Source organism: Leptinotarsa decemlineata, unplaced genomic scaffold (genome assembly GCF_025532065.1).
Source record: "Leptinotarsa decemlineata unplaced genomic scaffold, Ldec_3_MD MMD2_tig00002159_RagTag_RagTag, whole genome shotgun sequence".
In the NCBI taxonomy this organism is placed as follows: domain Eukaryota; kingdom Metazoa; phylum Arthropoda; class Insecta; order Coleoptera; family Chrysomelidae; genus Leptinotarsa; species Leptinotarsa decemlineata.
Window position 1 is genome coordinate 9,234,881 of NW_027412574.1, and position 21,448 is coordinate 9,256,328.

At 35.6% G+C, this 21,448-nt stretch overlaps 1 protein-coding gene across 1 annotated transcript in view; it reads right to left on the reverse strand.

Moving 5' to 3' along the window:
* LOC141483044 (juvenile hormone acid O-methyltransferase-like) overlaps nt 1-13,380 on the reverse strand; it is a 34,472-nt gene extending 21,092 nt beyond the window's left edge. The window contains exon 1 of the mRNA XM_074177218.1: nt 12,888-13,380. Within this exon, the coding sequence (XP_074033319.1) occupies nt 12,888-13,297 (410 nt within the window). The 5' untranslated portion in view covers nt 13,298-13,380. The remainder of the gene's footprint in view (nt 1-12,887) is intronic.
* Nucleotides 13,381-21,448: the final 8,068 nt, after the last annotated feature.

The window sequence follows — 21,448 nt, forward strand, 5'->3', positions numbered from 1 at the left end:
ATCAAATTTCAGCAACTTTTTCAAGCAAACGAAAAAACTGTATTTTTTTACCACCCTGTATTGAAGTAACGGAGATTAGGCTGACGTGTGGAAAGTGTCCAAGTATCACCTAACTCCAAACCAAATTTCGATATCATAGTACTTCTTAACTAAAAGATATCGACATTTTTAGAAGTCATGATTTTCGAAGAAAAAAATTGAAATTAATTTTTATTTCGAAAACGGTAACAGATAGGTATAGGGAAATATCAAGAAAAGTTGTCGGGCAATTGTTGGAGATTCCAAAAATAATATTATATATAGAGTGTTCTATTTGAAAAATCAAAGTTGCTACTGCTTTCTAATAGAAGCGGCAACACCGCATTGTCGAAAATATTTTAGTTGGCTAGAGAATGTCCGAATATGCCCTCCATTGAATTTTCAAAGTGAGCCGTTGTCTGGTTCACCAGAAACGTCTAATGTGCCATCCACCGTGAATCAGCCTGTATATATATATATATATATATATATATATATATATATATATATATATATATATATATATATATACAGGGTCCTGCAACAGTGGCGCGGTGTTCCATATCTCTATATAGGAAGCAGATAGGAATCTAATTTTCTATAATATTACCTTATTGCCCGAGCTCGACAAAATAAAAATATTGGCGGTCACACAGGGTGTTCGATTTTTTCTGGGCGGATCCCAACTGTGTCTTTTTAAATGGCAACCTATATTTTTTATCGCTTTTTCGGTTTCTTCATAGAAAATAAAATAAACTTTATGTATATCTGCACTTCGGAAATATTGACGGTTTTCGAGATATCTAGCATGACAGGTTTTTTTTCCAATATTCGTCACTCAGAATATTTGAAATTATAAAGTGGTGCCAAGTCCAGTTGAAATTTTTTTTTGGTCGAATATTCTACATTGGTAACTCTCTCAAACGATATATCTGAAATCGACCTGTGATATACAGGGTATGAAAAACCGCTTGCCAAATATTGTAAATGAAAATTTGCAAAATCTTCCTTATATTAAATGGAACACCCTGTATATTATTGATCCATAAGAAGCGCCAACGAAACCTCTACAAATTTCATTAAGTATTCCCTATGGCTAAGTTCAATAGTTTTTCTTAAGTGAGCATTTCTTTCGAAAAATGGTCATTTTTTCAAAGCGAAATCCATTTGACGACTGATAAGAATATACAAAAAATACCCTTTCCTTAAAATATCGCCCATTCCTAAAATTACCTGTTGCTAGATAAACAAGTTGCGAATTACACCACAAAATGGACGTTCTTGAATAGTTACAATAATTTCAAAAATCTCGGAATTTGTGCCATATTATTTCGGTCTAAAACAACCTTTCAGCGAATGAAATATTTATTGGAAATCAAGTAGTCTGGCAAATGACAGAACAAAATATTTGGCTGCAAATGAATATTGAAATTTTTAGTCAATCGTGAAGTTGAACTGTCGGTATAATTTCATCAGAATGTTGTTATCAAAAAGTGATTTGATTGATATGATTTTCATATTAGGTGAATCAGACAGGAATTGTTTATTGGCAAGTAGAATTTATTCTCAACGGTATCCAGATAGAAGGCATCCAGATGAAAGATCTTTCCGAAAGGTCTTGGGACGATTCGTTGAAACTGGATCTATTAATTATTCCAAACATGAGCGCATCAAGCCAGCTACTAATGAAGATAATGAATTGCAAGTTCTTCTTGCTGTTGAAGAAGATCCTAGTAGGAGTCAACGACAAATTGGGGAAATAGTGGATATAAGTGAGAGATCAGTGCAACGAGTATTGAAGAAACATCGCTTGCATCCATACCACGTTCAGTTACATCAAGAACTACTGTATGCTGATTTCGAGAAAAGAGTGAGATTTTGCAATTGGGCCATGAACAAAATTCGTCGAAACGAATATTTTTTCAATAATATTTTATGGTCGGATGAATCGACATTCCATAAAAATGGATTTGTAAATCGACATAATTACCATTATTATGCGACAGAAAATCCTCACTTATTGAGACAGGTGGATTATCAACATAGGTGGTCGATAAATGTCTGGGGAGGCATCATTGGAGAATATGTAATTGGTCCATACTTTTTTGAGGGAATGGTGCAATGTATCTCAATTTCTTTCGAAATGATTTACCAGGTTTGTTAGATGATATTCCTCTTGACCTCCGCAATAGAATGTGGTTACAACATGATGGTGCACCTGCTCACTATTCGGCAGAAGTGAGAGATCATCTAAATGAAGTATTTCCCAATAAATGGATAGGACGGAATGGGCCTGTACGGTGGCCCGCTAGATCACCAGATTTGACGAAACTAGATTTTTTCTTATGGGGATACATAAAAAATATGGTTTACGTTGAGCCACCAACTTCTCCCGAAAATATGCGACTTAGAATAACGAATGCTTTTCGCAGCATTACACCAGCTGTCTTGCGCAGGGTAGAACAGTCTTTCAAACATAGACTTCAGCTCTGCATTCAAGAAAATGGAAGACATGTTGAACATATTTTATAAAAGTTTCATTATCAACCTTAATTAAACTCTCCCTTTTGTAGTTTTGTAATTTGCCAGTTGACAAATTTGAATATCTAGAACTCAAGCTTTGAATGAATATAATAACATGAAAAAAATAGTTATTTATAATGTTTCTTTCTTTTAACTTGTTTGGTTTGATATTGCACGATTTATGAGTGAAATTCTGCATCCAATGAAAAAATAATTTTCCATATAGCAAAAAGTGATAGGTACATACATTTATTTCGTTAAAAAATATTTGTTTGGACACCTTCTAATGTACAAAATTGAAACAAGATATCTTTCGTATATTTTTATCAGTCGTCAAATGGATTTCGCTTTGAAAAAATGACCATTTTTCGAAAGAAATGCTCATTTAAGAAAAACTATTGAACTTAGCCATAGGGAATACTTAATGAAATTTGTAGAGGTTTCGTTGGCGCTTCTTATGGATCAATAATATACAGGGTGTTCCATTTAATCTAAGGAAGATTTTGCAAATTTTCATTTACAATATTTGGCAAGCGGTTTTTCATACCCTGTATATCACAGGTCGATTTCAGATATATCGTTTGAGAGAGTTACCAATGTAGAATATTCGATCAAAAAAAAATTTCAACTGGACTTGGCACCACTTTATAATTTCAAATATTCTGAGTGACGAATATTGGAAAAAAAAACCTGTCATGCTAGATATCTCGAAAACCGTCAATATTTTCGAAGTGCAGATATACATAAAGTTTATTTTATTTTCCATGAAGAAACCGAAAAAGCGATAAAAAATATAGGTTGCCATTTAAAAAGACACAGTTGGGATCCGCCCAGAAAAAATCGAACACCCTGTGTGACCGCCAATATTTTTATTTTGTCGAGCTTGAGCAATAAGGTAATATTATAGAAAATTAGATTCCTATCTGCTTCCTATATAGAGATATGGAACACCGCGCCACTGTTGCAGGACCCTGTATATATATATATATATATATATATATATATATATATATATATATATATATATATATATATATATATATATATATATATATATATATATATATATATATATATATATATATATATATATATATATATATATATATATATATATATATATTGTAGTGGGGTAGATGAAAGATGAAAATAATGGACATAAAATGACTGAATTTATCGGTCTCAGATCAAAAATGTATTTTTTTTTTTATGAAAAAGGAGAAATGTACTAAAAGGCAAAGGATATCAAATATAATGTAGTGAAACATGAAATAACTTTCCAGGACTATTGAAATTGTTTATTCGAACGAATTCAAAAGACATCAACTCAAAGGATTATTCAGTCAAAATCTCATAATTTACATTCAATTGAACGAAACAAAATTGCTTTGAGTCCATTCGATGACAAACGGTTTCCATTGAGAGACTCAAATGGCACATTACCTTGAGGGCACTATAGTAACATGCAAGACTCAAATAACACTTGAAAAATAAATTACATGTTTGGTGTATACAAATATATATGGTGTTCATAAAAAGAATACAAAGTGGTTTTTTGGGTTTTATTTCCAACTAATAAAAATTTTCAAAAAAATGATGATTTATCAGATCTGTAAACTGCACACTTATCACACATTACAGAACAATCTACACAACATGCTGATTGTGTACATTTCATGCTCGTGGTATCCTTGGAAATGGAAACTTGTTTGGTATCAATTTCGATGTAATGTGTTACGTGAATGTAATCCCCGCAATGTGTTGTGATTGGATCATATTCATCTACATACTCATCGATTTGTGAATCAAAGAAATTTTTCTTCACTTGTTGCAGGATGTCAATGATGGTCGCCCATTCATAATTTGTTAAATTGATGGAACGAATGGAGAATTGTTGCTACAATATGATGCATGAGCTAAAGTCTCTGGATGGACTCAGACCGCATCGAATTCCATAAGATGACATGGGGAATGACATTAAAAGCAAATGGTTTTCGTTTCGAGCAGCGCTTTCGTATTGCCCCAATGCTCTGTTTATTGCACCCAGAGTTTCGTTATAGTCTTCACTATCACTATCACACATTACTTCAAATTCACTACCTAAATCACTATCGAGAGACATTTTCGTTTTCCAACTGAATGTCCATCTGTGTTTGCATGCGCTCTTATAGCTTCAAATCACGTGGTCAATTTCATTTGTTGTGTGCGTGTTTATTGAACACACAAATATTTCTTCGCAAAAGGCCCTCCCAATACAATGTCATTGTGCTTGTTTTCCATAAAATTCTATACAAAATCGACGTTTTCGATCCAACTGTTGTGTTTTTTATCAAAACCCAACCATTTAACGTACATTTTTTTACCTTTCTTCCTCAACACTTTCTTCACGAGACATATATCAGGATTTGTAGGTTTTTGTAATTCTTCCCCATAGAAAGCACCCCTGATAGGTACACCCTGCATATCTTCTAGCATGAAGGTGGCGGGGTTAGTAATTTTGACTTTGATAATTTTGAATAACTCTGGGTCTATAGCCTTTTTCGAAAATGTGTTTCGCCTTACTGATTCGCACAACATCGCAGACTTTAAATTTTCTCGGTCCAGCTATTTTCAGATGGCTGTATGTTGATTTAAGAATTTGTTTTTTGTTGGATTTGTTGGGTTGTATACCCGTGTTTGAGTGTCGCGTATCATTGTAGGATTTTGTGATTTCAGGCAAGACATTCAACCATTTGTAGGTGCCATTCAAACTGAATTATTCGAAAGTCTTTCTTTCAACGTCCCAATGATGCATTCAGCCATAGAAGCCTTAATGATGCTGTACGTATTGTAGTGATTTATTCCGTGGTTTTACTTCAGAGTTTGAAATTCATTTTTCTAAAATTCTGTCCTTTGATCGGTTTGTAGAATTTTTGGACAACGTTTTGTATGTTCCAAAATATCGGAAAATGTTTTGGTGATTTTTTCTTCCGTTTTCGATTTCAGTTGTCGAGTCACATGAATTTCGAAAAACAATCTATGATGACTAGAATGAGTTTCAAATTTCGATTTTGGTGAGCATACGATCCCATCTCAGCCAAGTCTATCTGCCATAAATCATTCAGTCCCTTGATGATGGTACGACGTGGAGGAAAATTTTTTCTAATTGGTTTATACAGTTCACGGACAAGTTGTATCTTGCCAGCATAATGCTGTAAAACCTTTCATTTTGTCACACTGTAGGGAGTTTCTGAATATTTTTGTTGATGACGAGCTCCAAATTTTTAACATTCACACCTAATGTAGATATTTGCGATTCGATGTAAGATCGAAATTTTTTTAACTCTCCATCTATTTTCTTGATCAAAATATCAGTTTGCCGCATAGATTGCAAATTTTTGCATACTTTTCGTAAACTAAATCGGTGAGTTCTTTCAATCTTTTTGACAGACCATTGCCGATACGTTCGATATCGATTTTATGTTGACATTTGAATTTTTCATGCAACTTTTGAAGTTGTTTCGTAACATTTTGAGTCGTTTGAAAGAGGTCGGCGTTAACTGTTTGAATAGTTTTGTCAAATTCAAAATCTAACTTATTGACCTCATTCTTGATGAGTGCGTTGACGTCATTTTTCAAATTTTTCATATCATGGCGTACTTTCATCGTGAACTCAATCATTTTCCCATCAAAGTTAGTCATATTCCTTTTCATGGAAGTAGTGAGGTTTTCTCAACTTCATCCACGTACTCTTTGTTGACTGCATCTGATGCGTTCGTAGGTCTTTTCACATTACACAATTTCAAATAATCAAAGTCAATGTTGCAATCGGGTGTGTGTAGCAAACCTCCACTAGTGCCTACTGATGATGTTGCAGAATGCTTTCGCTATTGGGGCTACCCCCAAAGTTGTCGATAGTCATGATAAAAATGGGGCACACTCCGATATGATTGTAGTAATATGCTTTTTTTAAATGGGGTTTCCGCAACTTGAATGCGCGTTGAAATTCTGTAAAATTTTCCATACGTTTTTCGTGACAAAAAATCATTGGTTCATTGCGCTATATTTTTAATGTGTTTTGAAAGGTTTTTTCGTGTCAATTCTGCATTATTTTCCGTAACTCGTTACAATGCAAATCATATGGGTTTTTGCAAAAAATAAGGCTTTGAAAAATGCATTTTTTTCGATGCGAATAAACTGACAAAAATGACTGTTATAACGCATTGAAAAAATGTATTTTGTTCGATGCGAGTAAAGTGACAGAAATGATGGTTTCAATTATATTTTTGATTACATCAAATGAAAAAATATGTATCTCATATTGAATTATTTATTACTGAATAATGTTGGTTTCTCTGAGTTCATTGAATATAGCTGTAATTCCATTGTCTTGAGAAGAAGAAGAATTTCCAGTTTGTCTCAAATGGTCTACCGAATTTTTAGAGATTTTAGCTATATCCTTCAATGGCCTTGATATAGTTTGAAAAAACTTCAGAGTTTCCCAATTTCAGAGCTAGATACTCTTTTCTTATACTTTTCGAAATTTCGTTAATTTTGTTCTTGCGCATAACATCGACTTCTTTACTGAGCGGTTTCATATTGACAAAAAACGTTTTCATTTCTGTTACATACACTTATGTACTTGCCAAAGCTTTTTCGATATCGCCCCGCATTCAAATCACATTCCTTGACAATGATAAGAGTTCCATACTCATCGCGCCAACATTCGACACACATTCTCTTGAATTCATCGAAAGACATGTCGGGGAAGACGTATTCATCGAATACATGTTTCAAATTCATTTCGTCTTGCTTGATCGATACAATCATGTTGCAATTGTTTGGGTATCTTGGAATACGTCTGACACAGATACATGGCATCAATGTCCTTATGTCGGCACATGGAATAATATTTTTCTGATGACTATCGCAGGCTACATCATCGAGTATGAATATGGAATTCCATTTGGCCGCCTATGGACTATATATATTCTTCATTGTCTTGAAACGGGAAATAACCGACTTCATTGATTTTTTCCACTATCTCTCGGAGCAGCTGATATTCAGGTTGATACAATGACTTCAAGTACACGTAGACATTTTCAAATTTGGATCCATTCGTATGAAATAATATCGATAGAGCTGTGTTGGGTTTCCCCCACCCTGATGAACCACATATGATGGCGCGGAAAGAATTGGGCAACAACTTGCCGTGTTTATTTCAATACTTGACACCATCATCCAAATAGTCCCAGTTGTCTATGGGAAATGTGTTGTTTTGCGAAACGAAATCCATGTTTCGATCGGCAGTTAGCATATTCACCTCAATATATAGCGTGCACATTGACGTCATCCGTCATTCCTAATGTTGACTTATCACGGAAAGGGTATCGTCAATATGCTAATTAATAAGCTGCCATTCGAATGAGACCTAACTGGCTATCAGTATTGCGATCCTGGTACGAAACTACAAGAACGTCTTGCATGAGGTGATCCTGGTAATAATCCATTAGACTCTGCTTGTAAACAGCACGACTTGACATATTCGTAAAATACGTCTCTTGAAGCTAGACATCGAGCTGATAAAGCTCTCGAAGAAAAAGCGTGATGATGGGTGATATCCAAAGACGCAACACTTGGCGAAAAGACAAGGGCGGAGTGATGAAGTCCAAACGCAAATTAGGAATAGGGAGTGTGAAATCATTTCAACGCAGCATTTTGCAAAATATAAAAAAAACTGAAAGCCTACGACGAATGACGTGAACAAATCCGTGACATCGGCTCTAAAGGCGGCAAAAATGGCCGTCCATAAAGCTGGAGGACGTGAGAAGATACGTACACCGGAAATTATTCTATTCGAAGCAAAATCTGAAGGAATCCTTCCAGTCATACCCATTTTTGCAGGCCTTTCAGCTTTCTGTTCGTTGGCAGGGGAAGCCAGCGCCATCGCAGAAACCGAGATAGATGCAAAAAATGCTAAGAAAAAACTCGAAGAAAATCAACGTCACAATAAAGCTATGGAACATTTGGGTTCCGGTTTCTACCTATGCAAAACACCTCGCGTATTTGGCTTGTTTCTAAAAAAAAACAACATCAACGCAAAGGACGATGTCTCTATTTGAAAAAGCAAAAAAAATCCTACTGAAGCTACCCCATAGAGCATTATATGATTCGGAAATTGGAAAATGTGACCATCAATTGAAAATACCACATCTACTACATCAGCTGCATCATCATTACAGAAAGCAATGTCTTATGATCCTGTTAGCTCACAAAAAGAATGTTATTATTGTAGAAATAAAAAAATATTGTTGTTTATAATCATTATTTAAGGTGTAACCATATGTGGGAAATGTATCAGTCATGTCTATGATACTAACTCTAACGAGTTGTTCTTCGACACTTTTCATCGATCTCAATCCACCCATTCGATTGAACTCCGATTCCGAATACAGTTTAGCTTTGCTCAATTTTCATTCGTTCCACAGTATACCAAACATTGAAGAAGACACAAAATTTTATTATTACGAAAACGATAACAAAACCAAACAGGGAAGTATCGATATTCCTTCTGGATCTTACGAAATTGGTGATATTGAAGCTTCAATAAGCAAACGTATTTTTCCTAAAACGTACAAGGAAAATCCCCAAGAATTTTTCTATCTGAAACCGAACAATAATACGCTGAAAAGCGGAATATTTTGTTTGAAAAACCCGATTGATTCGCGACCTGCAAATAGCTCGGCTCACATTTTGGGGTTTTCCATCTTCTCTTCTCAAGCCCAACATGCATTACGCATCCGATCTACCTGTGGATATCATTAAATCACGTACCATACACATACATAGCAACATTACGCTTGGAGCCTTCTACAACGACACACCGTCTCGATATACGAATTTGCCGTCGATGTTGATCCTCGTTACGCAATTGACGAAACACCCAGTCATGTCATTTATCTACCCATTTCTCATACGAATGAAACATTACATTGCGAGTGCTGGACCAACATTCTAGGCCCATTGATTTCCAAAACGAAGAAATAATAATTCGTTTGGAATTGAAGCGAAACTATGGTTCAAAAAAATCTGTTTAAAATTTGTTTTTCCGTTAATCAGCTGTCGCCCCCAGACGAACGACAACTCTCAGAAGTTGAGAAACTTGTGCGAGCTAAGAACTAAGGAGGTCTTACCTTTTAACGTGTGATCCCTAACACGGAATAACTCACCACCAAACCCTTCATCAACACCTTCAAACAGTGTCAACAACTGTCAACGAAGAATACATTATTTTTGGAATCTTTTGGCTATCATGTCGACCAATCAAGTGTTCAAGTTTTCCGAAAACCACAAAACGATGAATCCATACAAAAGGTAGAATAGCGGACCTACTACCGTTATGTCAAATCTTTTCGCAACAATGACGTCATTGAAATCAACATTAATCAATCTGATGCCTATGACACTTTGTACAAATGCCTGCTATTCATCAACGGAAAAGTTGAGAGAACCAAAGGAGATGTTCGGGTGACCTTCGTGAACAATGTTGGTAGTTTCATATTTCAATCTGCTACCTATGAGCAGAATGGCAAAGAATTGGAAGCGGTTCGTGAAGTTGGAATTAATAGTACTGCCAGAGGCTTTCTCGCCTACACCGATGAAGATATCAATCACTTGGCTATCTCAGGATGGACATATCACAGATATCATTCAAACTGCATCTTTAATGATCAATATACTCATACCTATTAAAGCATTTTCTGAATATCTTCAAAGATTATCAGTGTGTTTCCCACGGTAAACACATAATCTGATTAGTACGAGCTGGATATGATAGCAACTGTTTCAAAATAGATGAGGCTTCTGGTACGCCAAAGACGGAAGTTAAGCTGAACATTGAAAACATCGAACTTAAAATTAAACGAATCTTTCCCAATGATCAAATTAAATTGCAACTTTTGAAAGCTATTCAAGTTGACACTCCTATTCTCATACCGTTCAGAAAAATGAAATATGGGCCGTCACGACTTCCTCATTCCTCGAAAGCCCTCGCTATGTGATTGTATGTTTCCAAAAATATCGTGATAACACTAAGCCAACAATGATCCAATAGTATTCAACCATTTAAATATCGCCATTATAGCGTTGACTCTAAACGGTGAGAATTACCCCAAAGAAAATATGCATCTGAATTTTGCGAAAATGAATTTTTGCAAGCCTATTTCAACTACGAACAATTCGGTTCCAGCTACGAATCGACCAATCATCATAATCCTCTCATCAACACCGCCAACTTTACACAAAAAACTCTCTTTGTCATCGATTGTTCCAGAAGGGACGAAAGCATTGAAAGTTCCAGTGTTGATGTAAAACTTGAAATCGAAGCATCTGAAGAATTTTCCCAAAATACACGAGTCTATTGTATCATACGACACTGTCATTGAACAACTCCCACTCAACGAATTTGTTAAAAAGTGGAACGTCAACTCAGTTGACGTTGACAGTTGCACATCATGAGACTAGCATTTGTTGATATTCAAGGATTTGTTGTTGAGCAACAATTCCATCCCAAAGAGATTGCCATCAAGATCGGTAATCATACACAACAATTGTGAATTTGAGGATTTATGGTGGACTGTTCCGAAATTCTAAAAAAACATACTGTTCCGTATGAACCATTCCAAAGGAAGCCTATTTAACTGCAGTTTCAATAATGTTAATATTTTTTATAAATGGTTCAATAATATACTACCAAAATGGATAAAATGTATGCTTCATACCTATGCTTTCCATTTTCATGTGTTCCAGTGGAAATTGTCTGGTTAGAGTACCCATAACCCCCTCCTATCTTCACTGATAACAAAGTTAGTCTCCTATGCCTTTTACACCTCTGAAAATGATCAAGGACCCACCTCCAAATCGAGGATCCACCTCCAAATCAAGGACCCAAATTGAGGATCACTGCCAAATCAAGGTCTCCAACCATAAATCAAGGACCTGTACCCAAATCGAGGCACCATACCAAAAATCAGGACCTGCACCCCAATCAAACAACCGTCACCGAGCACGCTGTGTGCCACGCCCCTGTCACTTGTCATACTTTTCCCGCCACCTCTCACGATCACACACAAAGAAACCCATTCATCAACCCTACACACAAGGATTGCTCTTCGCGCGCCCTCCACCTCATTAAGGGTCTCTCTTCTCACCGACCATCGAGCTGACCATCGACAGCTCGCCATTCGACTATACCGGAAGTAAATGTCGCAGAACCAACTTTGTATACCAACTCAAAAAAATTGCTGAGAAATAATACAATACTCAACGTTTCAGAGGCCAAAACCTGCCTCCGTCTTCAGAAACGGAAAAAAAATTCAAAAATATATGCAGTTATTCCTTTGATGATTATTTATTTCTCAACTTCTTCGACACATTTCAAAACTTCTGTGACATCTGTATAAGAAGTTGAGAAATAAATAATCAGCAAAAGAATAACTGCATATATACTTGAATTTTTGGTCCATTTCTGAAGACGGAGGCAGCTTTTGGAATCCGAAACGTTAAGGTAAGTATTGTATTATTTCTTAGCAATTTTTTTGATAGGCAAAATTGTGAAATACGACAAATTACTGATGAAGAGAACCTTTTTCTTTGTGAAAAATTCAATGATTTTACGCAGTAACTTATCGAGGTGAACTGAATAGTTTGCCCTTTCTACACTTGTATAAAGTTCTTCATTATAATTCTCGTACTTTTCAGATTGTGGAAGGTGAAAATACCCAAAAAGGGTCGAAAAAAAATTCATCTTTTTCAACGTATTGTTTTTCGATAACTGAGTATAACTTTGATAATATTATTTATGAGAATATATCATAAATACTTTCTTGAATCCATAACTATTCTCATGTTACTGCTAATGGTACTATCTAGGGCCAAAATATAAATATAAGTTGTGAAGATGATCTTGAATTTCACTCAGTACTTCAAAAATCGAAATTTATGTAATGACCCCCCTCTATCATAGTTGTATTGTAAATGAAGCCACTATTATTAGTGAATGATGAACGATTTCATAGTCACAAATGAATGATTTAATTTAAATAATTTCTTAGCTCTTTGTGAAAAATACTTTGAAATTATGTAGTGACTTGATAGGGTGAACCTGATAGACTGCGCTTTCTACACTTGTATAAAGTTCTCCATCACAATTTTCTTTTTTTTTCTCAGATTGTGGAAGATGAAAATACTCAAAGTTGGTCGATTCGATGAAAACTGATTTCCTTTACAAGAACACTTTCGTTCAATTCAATCATATAATAATTCAAAAAATACCAATAGAAACTATTAGAAAATTTATGCCTACTTACTTCAAATCACGTATCCAATGTAGAACGATGAATGAAAAAATGTGATCGAATCTGCCTTCGAACTCGAGCGGAATAGTCGGAGAAGCAAAATCGAGAACCATGAACTTCATTTTTTCGTGTGTTACCTTTTTCTTCACATATTCCACCATGCTTTCTGAAACATCAGTACCGATGAATTCTTTGAAATTGTTCGGTATGTATGGCCATAATGATATTCTAGAATTTCCACCATCTCCAATGCCCAGTTCCAGAATAGATTCATTATCTTTCCATGTTATCAGATGATTATATTTCTCCATACAAAATTTGTTTCCTAGTGTAGTCATGCGACTTCCCTTTTCCCATAATTCTGGTTGCAACATGACTAGGAAAGACTCTCTCAACGCGGAAGCAAGCGCTAATAATGTCATTAATTTGTAGCACAGATTTATATTTATAGTGAATTTTTTGGGTCATGAGTACTGAAAACAAGGTGGTCTCTGTTGCCATGGAATTCAAATTTAATAATTGGATATAAATAGAATATGTAACATAACACGTATCACTTCCATATATTTTTATTATCATAAATCTGTTTCACATCTTCAAAACAAGTGTGGTTCAAAACAAGTTTATTAAAACATGACATAAAAAGGTAGCAAAAAATTGACTTCAGCTCTTTCAGACTCCTAGAGCGTATCACTTTTTTTATTTATATTTAGTTGATTTTTTAATATGGCGTCGTAGCTATATATGGATGTTATGTGCTTTTCACTGAATTCTTAGTGACACTCACTACTCACTATATGACTTTGGGTGTTTGGCATTTGTCTTGGTTTGCTTTGACTCTGATTTGCGGGTAAACATATATTTAGTTTTTGATTTTCAAAATATGACAGCTGTATTTCACGTTTCATTCGCCTTGATGCTTCTAACATCGTCGTTGAGTTACTCGCTCGTATTATATGACCTAATTTGGGTTCTAAATCTGTCAGTGAAGTATTTCGTATCATTGACTCAATTAGTGCTGATTATGCTATTTTTCGTTCATTTACCAAATTGAATCATATTCGGGAACAATCTATACTTATAATACTTAACACGCATTCTTCTCTGTTTTTTCGTACTGGCGAGTCCTAGGAAGCTTAAATTTGGTATATCGTAGCTTCTTAGGTCTTAGATGCGCACTAAGAATGAATTTTCAAACATTCTAACTGAAGCGCTCCCCGTGGGGGTGGAAAAAACATGTTTGTACTGTCTACTGACAGAAAAGTTGTGAACGTTGTATATAAAGACATTCTTTGGTATATTACAATTACAACACCCGACAAAAAAAAATCATCATGTAATTCCATTAACACAAAAATCACTTTTGCACCATACATATACTTACCTGGCTCCAAAAGTATTCAATACTCTTCCCAATACACTTCATTGAGAAAATTTATATACAGACAACCAAGACAAATGATTTCTCATTTTGTTGACAAAAAAATATTTGAAATGAAGTTTTTATCAATGTAAAAAATGTGTGAAAGAACAAAATTGTTATTACTTTACAATAGAACCTCATATTATATATTAGTACATCCGGATTGTCCATTTTACCCTATTTATTTATTATAATTTCTACCATACCGCTTATAACAATTACGTCATTTAAATGTCATACAAACAACCTTATATCAGTCACACGCATCAACCATTGTATTAATTTATAGGGTCACATTTATATGCGTGTGTGGAAATGATTTGTAAATATTTATTTTAAGATTTAGACTCAGACTGATACTCATTGAACTTTTTCATATTTCCGTAATTGTCCGTCAGTATGTTTATTATTTATAAGTTTTATTGCACTGTATTTTCTCGAAACAAGTGTGAAAAACACTTATCGAGTACTCATTTATTCACCTTTATTTTCTTACAACATTCATCTGTATTCGTCTTTCCTACGTGAATAAATATTATTATTATTATTTAGTATCAGCATTGCACCCGTGCGGAGCTGGGGCGGTCGCTAGTTGAAAATATTTCGGAAAGTTTGTATGGTTCAAGATTATTGTTATTTCGGTCCATTTTGAAATTTTGAATCAAAATTTAAAATTCAATTGTGATGATAATTCAAAGTATACTCACGTTTTTCCTTACCCTAATCTCTTATGCTACTCGTGTTAGTTTCTTTTGGTAGGATGGTGTTGCCGGAATAAAATCCTACTTCATGAGCTCTGGCTACAGCAAGATGAGCAGCGTTCGACGACTCACGCGGGTTTTTTCAAGGACAAAACACAGGCACTACAAAAAAATCTTTGAGGCGTTCTCAGAGCGGTGCCTGTGCGCAAGTAGTGATTGTTTCGCATTAGATTTGAAACGCGAGAGATTAAATCTATTTGGAAAAACGTTCTCAGGAAGTTTACTCCACATAAACGCAGTTTTCCACATGAAAAAGTTTTACAACAGTGAAGTTCGAGGTATACTGAGTTGACTCTCAAAACGATGAGCAGCAACGGTTCGTTGCGTATTTCTGATATGTACCTCTCTTGGTGGAATCAAATGTGCTAGGTCACTTGAACACTTTCCGTGAAAGTAACTGTAGAAGAGAAACAAATCTTTAACCTTTCTTGGATGTTCCAGGCTATTAGGGTGAACATGATGTTCACGTTTCCAATCACGCGGATGGCTCTTTTCTGGATGGAATCCAGCAACTTCAGGGTATATTTGGGAAAAGCGCTCCATACATGAGAACAATACTCCAAAGAAGGTCTGATCTGAGCTTTATAAAGCATCAAAAGTTGCTGAGGTGTGTACAGTTTTCTGGTTCGGAACAATGTTCCAAGCTTTTGAGATGCAGCCTTTGCAATTCCAGCGACGTGATTGCGCCAAGACATTTTGGTGTCCATTTTAACGTCCAACAAACGTATCGAAGCAAAAGCGGAATTGTCTGACCTGACATTATTATATCCGGTTCGGAGACATTTATCTTCTTAGAGAAAACCGATGCCTGGGTTTTCGTGGCATAGATTGGCATTTGCAATGACTATTCAGAAGTCCTGGAGCCAAGCAATCTCCACTCCATGTTTTTCACACGTGGCATGCTCTCGAGTGGGCAAACCATCCAGTTTTTTTGTGTCAGCTTAACATGGACTAACAAGAATATTATACACACTGTACTATAGCATTGATGGAATTATATTATTTGTAAGTGTTATTGTGTTATTTTCCCCCCTAATGTATCGAACATGTTTTTGATGACTGTTTAAAAAAAAACTGTTATTGTTCATTCATTTTGTCATTGTACGAGTATGATCTGATAAAATTAAATTAGCTTCAAACCAGCTTATTGTTGAATAATACTGATATTTCCTACCAATTTTTGTCTATACAACATTGCGTTTCATGACTGTACATCATATCAATGATATGAAACATAAATATTTCCATAAATTGCCATAATATTGAAACACAATTTCTTACGAACCTTACGAAACGCTAGATTATATCGTAACTTAATTGATCATTATGTATGAATAAATGTGCTTTTGTTGTAAAAAAGGCGTTTCTCAGTTTCATCATGGTTGTAGTGTATTTCAAAATAATAATAATTTGCATGCTTCACATAATAGAAGACACAACTGTTTTTATTCCATTATCTTTTATCACAAGCTATTATTTAACTTGAGCTCATGCTGCCATTTCAAATCCAAACTGACAGACAGTAACGACTTCGACTCGTCATTTCATACTAACTCCTATGATTTGGATATCGAATGAATACGAAAAACAATGTGACCTCATTGAGAATTCAATATGGTCCACCAAGGCACTGCTGCTGAATAAACGAGAAGCATCTGTATATCTGTCTGTCTATCTGTCTATCTGAATGTCTGTCGGATATGAATCAATTTCCAAAAGTAACACTCGTCAATAAAAGTATTTTGATTTGACTTATTGATTTTATGTGTGATTTGTTAGTGTGGAAATGAAGCGAAAAATCGACAAAGAATGCAGAACGTTCCAAGAAAAATGAAACTTTCAGTATTTTGTGATTGAGTCCAGTGATAAGGCGCTATGTTTAATTTGTAATGAAACCATAGCTGTTCTCAAAGACTATAACATTAAACGACACTATGAATCGGAACATCTTCAAAGTTACTTCAAGTATACAGGAAGTTTGCAGAAGAAAAATTTGAAGCTTTGAAACGCGGACTCAAATCGCAGCAATCTTTGTTTACCAAAGCGAATACTGAACAAGAGTCTGCAACTCGCGCCAGCTTTCGTGTGGCTCTGGAAATCGGAAAACGTGGCAAACCATTCACCGATGGAGAAATGATAAAAGAATGCTTGATTGCAGTAGCCAAAGAAATATGCCCCGAAAAGGTAAATTTATTTGAAAGTGTCAGTTTATCAGCAAACACCGTGGCTCGGAGGGTGCAAGACATCGCAGAAAATATATCATCTCAACTGTCTGACAAAAATGGACATCATGAGTGGTTTTCTCTAGCATTGGATGAGTCAACGGATATGTCAGATACTGATCAGGTGTTGATTTTTATTCGCGGAGTAGATAAAAGCTATGAAGTGTATGACGAACTTCTTGATATTGATAGTATTCACGGCACGACAACTGGGGCAGATATTTTTAAGGGAGTTGAAAATGCCATTAATAAAAAGAACCTTCGATAGTGAAATTTGAAATCTATAACAACTGATGGAGGCAAAAATATGTATGGTAAAAATAAAGGAGTGGTTGCACTTGTGTCAAAGGCTGTAGAAAATGATGGTGGTTCAAAACCATTAGTCTTACATTGTATCATTCATCAACAGTCCTTGTGCGGAAAATGTTTGGATATGTCTGAAGTTCTAAAACCAGTCATATCAGTTGTTAACTTCAACAGATCCACTGGGCTGAATCACCGACAATTCCGCGAGTTTATTCAACAGATTGGAGAAAATGATATATTATACTACCGTACGCTGGCTTAGTCGCGGAAAAGTCCTTTAAGCGCTTTTTTGAACTTCGAGTAGAGATCGATTTTTTTTTTAATGAGAAGCAGCGCCCTTTTGCCGATTTAGAAAATAGTGAATGGATGTGGAAGTTAGCCTTCTGTGTCGATTTGAAAAATCATATGAACGATCTGAATTTGAGATTGCAAGGAGAAAATCAGCTTCACTCTGATTCATACACCAATATCAAATCCTTCAGGCAGAAAATAATACTATTTCAATCGCAATTACGTAAAAAATGTTTCACACATTTTGAAACATGTGAAATATTCAGCCACACTACAGAGACTGAATTTCCCGTCAATTTTGCAATCGAAACTTTGAGTGCTTTGAAGATGAATTTCGATACTCGTTTTTCAGATTTTGATGTGATTGCGAATGAAATTAGGCTTTTTCAAAATCCTTTTGATTCTGACATTGAAACCCTGGCTCCGGAAGTCCAAATGGAAATTATTGATTTACGGTGCAGTGATATGCTCAAGAACAAATATCAAAATTCATCTTTGATGGAATTTTATAAGAGTCTTCCACTGGAACAATTTGATAATTTGCATAAATTTGCTCGTGGGTTGTTTTCTGTTTTTGGTACTACTTACTTGTGTGATAAAACGTTTTCCAAGATGAAGTACACGAAGAATGTTTACAGATCTCAATTACCCGATGAGCATCTTGAATATCTTTTGATAATTGGTACAAGTACAATTGATCCACATCTACAAAGTATTGTCGGCGGAAAATCACAATTGCATAAATCTCATTAGTGTTTTTGTTTTACTGTGATTCATTTCAATTATTTGTTAGTTATTAATATGCTTGCCTAAACTTAGATACTTGAGTTGAGTTTTCTTTGTCATCATTTCTGTCGTTAAGTTTTACCTTGCAAGTAAATAAAAACGAGTAATTATCATTCTGTGTTTTCTTCTTCAACTTATCACAGCAATAGTAACAACAATTAGGTAATCATTGGCTGTCGCGGGCCAGATTGATGACAGTAAATCATTGGCTGTCGCGGGCCGGATTGATGACACTGGCGGGCCGGATTTGCCCCGCGGGCCGTAGTTTGGAGACCCCTGATCTAGGGGATTATTGCATAGAACAGATGTTCGTGGCCAATCTGCACAAAAAATAAGTTAGAATACTCTTCACTAACTTGAATCTAACAGTATGAGAAGCTGAAAATATATTGGGTTTACTATTTTTTGATGTCTTGAGTTATGAGAAATATCTAGGGCTAGAAGGAATATCTTTATTTACATATACAGTGGGACAAAATGTATGTTGAAACATAGCATTCATCAACTTTTTTCAAATGGAAAGAGGTGTATCATGATAACTCGTTTGCTAGGTATTTCAATTCTACTTCCAACACTTTTTTATTTTCGGAACTCGGATCAGTTTCCGTTTCCGAGTAATTGGCAGTTACCTTCAAAAGAAACGATGAATATAATAATTCCAGAAAAAAAAATGTATTTGAAAATCACTCCAGTTCTTTCTGATAGATATTTAAAAATCATCCTCAATCATTTCCTGACAGTAATGAAGATTGTTCATGAATTCATTTCGCACATTATGGAATGTTATTGGGGTAACTTTGTCAGGAGCCCTCTAACCGTGAGCTCTGAAATAGAGTGCAGTTGAATTTCACGAATTCTCACAAAAACCAGTGGGTGTTATATCAGGTAATCTAGTAGGCAGGGGTGGCTTCAGTCCATGTAGCGCCCGTGTGTAATTAATTCCCTGCCAACTTTCTGTACCAAAATGCGGGGTCAAAATAGAATAGGTACTTACACCACGATTGACTTACTTTCGAACCTCGCTGGAATGTGTTGCCGTAAGTATAGTGTCGTTGATTTGTCATGGAAGCAGGTACAGAGTGAACTCGATTGGGTTGTGAAGTGACAGTGAACGTGGCGACAGAGCAACCTACCCAAATCTGTCAAAAATGTTTCATTGAAAATCTATTTTTTTTCTTGCCGGAAAGTTTGAAAACTGGCTGAGGAAATTCGACAGGTTTTGATAAATTGGCCCGTCGACTTATGTACACGAGTGAAAAATATTTTTTTGGAAAAAAATGGTTACAAGAATAAAAATAACAACTTTGTACTCATTCCAAATATATTTTGTTATCAAACGAATCAAAACATGTGCCGGCATGCGCCTTTGGGAGCGGAACGAGACTACGCCAATGTAAACTTCAATTGACTTTAAGGTGGTTTTCATGTTGTTGAAACAAAAGTTACTGTTCAGGAACTGTGGGAACCAATAGCCCCTTATGGCTCGGCTTGCTTTGCCATCGCGTTAGGTGTCAACCACAACATGCTGAGAACTGACGCCGCAAGCGGCAAAGCGCATGCTCTATGGGTATACGCTGTAATTAAGCGGCTGCGCGTAACCAGCCCCTGCGCTTGTAGATCTTTTGCAGTTTCTTTAAAACCCCGCTAAGCACAATCGATGTTTATGCTAGTACAATTGTATTATTTCTAGCATTTTCACCATCTTCTGATACGTTAGTACTACTATTGAGAGGAGGCAATTCTTGTACTATTTTCAATTCTTCGCCTATGCTCTATAACGTTTCCATTCATCGGTCCTTACACATATATTGAAGAAAAAGAACACCGAAAACGGCATATTTTAACATAATGAGAAGGATAATCTATTTCAACGCTAGACTGGAACTAAGGACAGTAAAGACAAATGACTTGATTTTCGATGTTTTGTTGTCATTGTTTATGGAAATTTGAATGTTTGCATCAAAATAACATTCGATTGTTTTTTAATTTTGAATAGAGACAGGGAAGTGGGTATTTTGCTCGCACCTCTATCATTCACCTAGAGTAACATACGAAACGTATCTCCCTCTATTTCTTCAATAACTTATACCTCCCTCTCAGCTTCCGTTCGCCTCGTTCGATCACCCTTTTCATAACACTCTCGTCATGCATTCACCAACTCACTCCCTAAATCAAGCATGCCTAAAGAAGATAACTTTAATAAATTTCAAAAGAGGAACTCACTAGACACCCACTCTATTGTTATATGGAAAGGTGCCCGCTGCGTGCGGAGCTGACTCGCAAAGGCTCTCAGCGCCTCCTAACACCTATCGCTCGGGTGCAGTGGAGATTCTAAAAGTGAAAGGCGGGGGGGCACAACATAACAAGGAGCCACGATTCAGTTAAAAGGAAAAAAGAAACAGGTATTTGAAGTAATACTGTATTTCCCATTAAGAAAAGAAATAGGTTATATCACAAAACTCTAATAAAAGAAATATTCCAATGCGCACTATCAAAAAGCCAGATTGCAAAACAAAACATTTCATTACCTATGGAGAGTGAACTAACCATTCACGTACGCTGCGCTGTTCACAAGTCGTTTTTTAAAGTTTGTACCCGTGTAAGGAATCACATGTTGAACGGTAAGACGTCGTTAATCCTTAGCTCGCACAAGTTTCGACTTCTGAGGGTTGTCGTTCGTAGGGGTGCGACAGCTGGTTAACGAGAAAGTCTTGGAAGTCATCTGATAACCCAGATGCATCATTATTTTCAAGATTTATTTATAGGTCATCATTTTTACAGTTT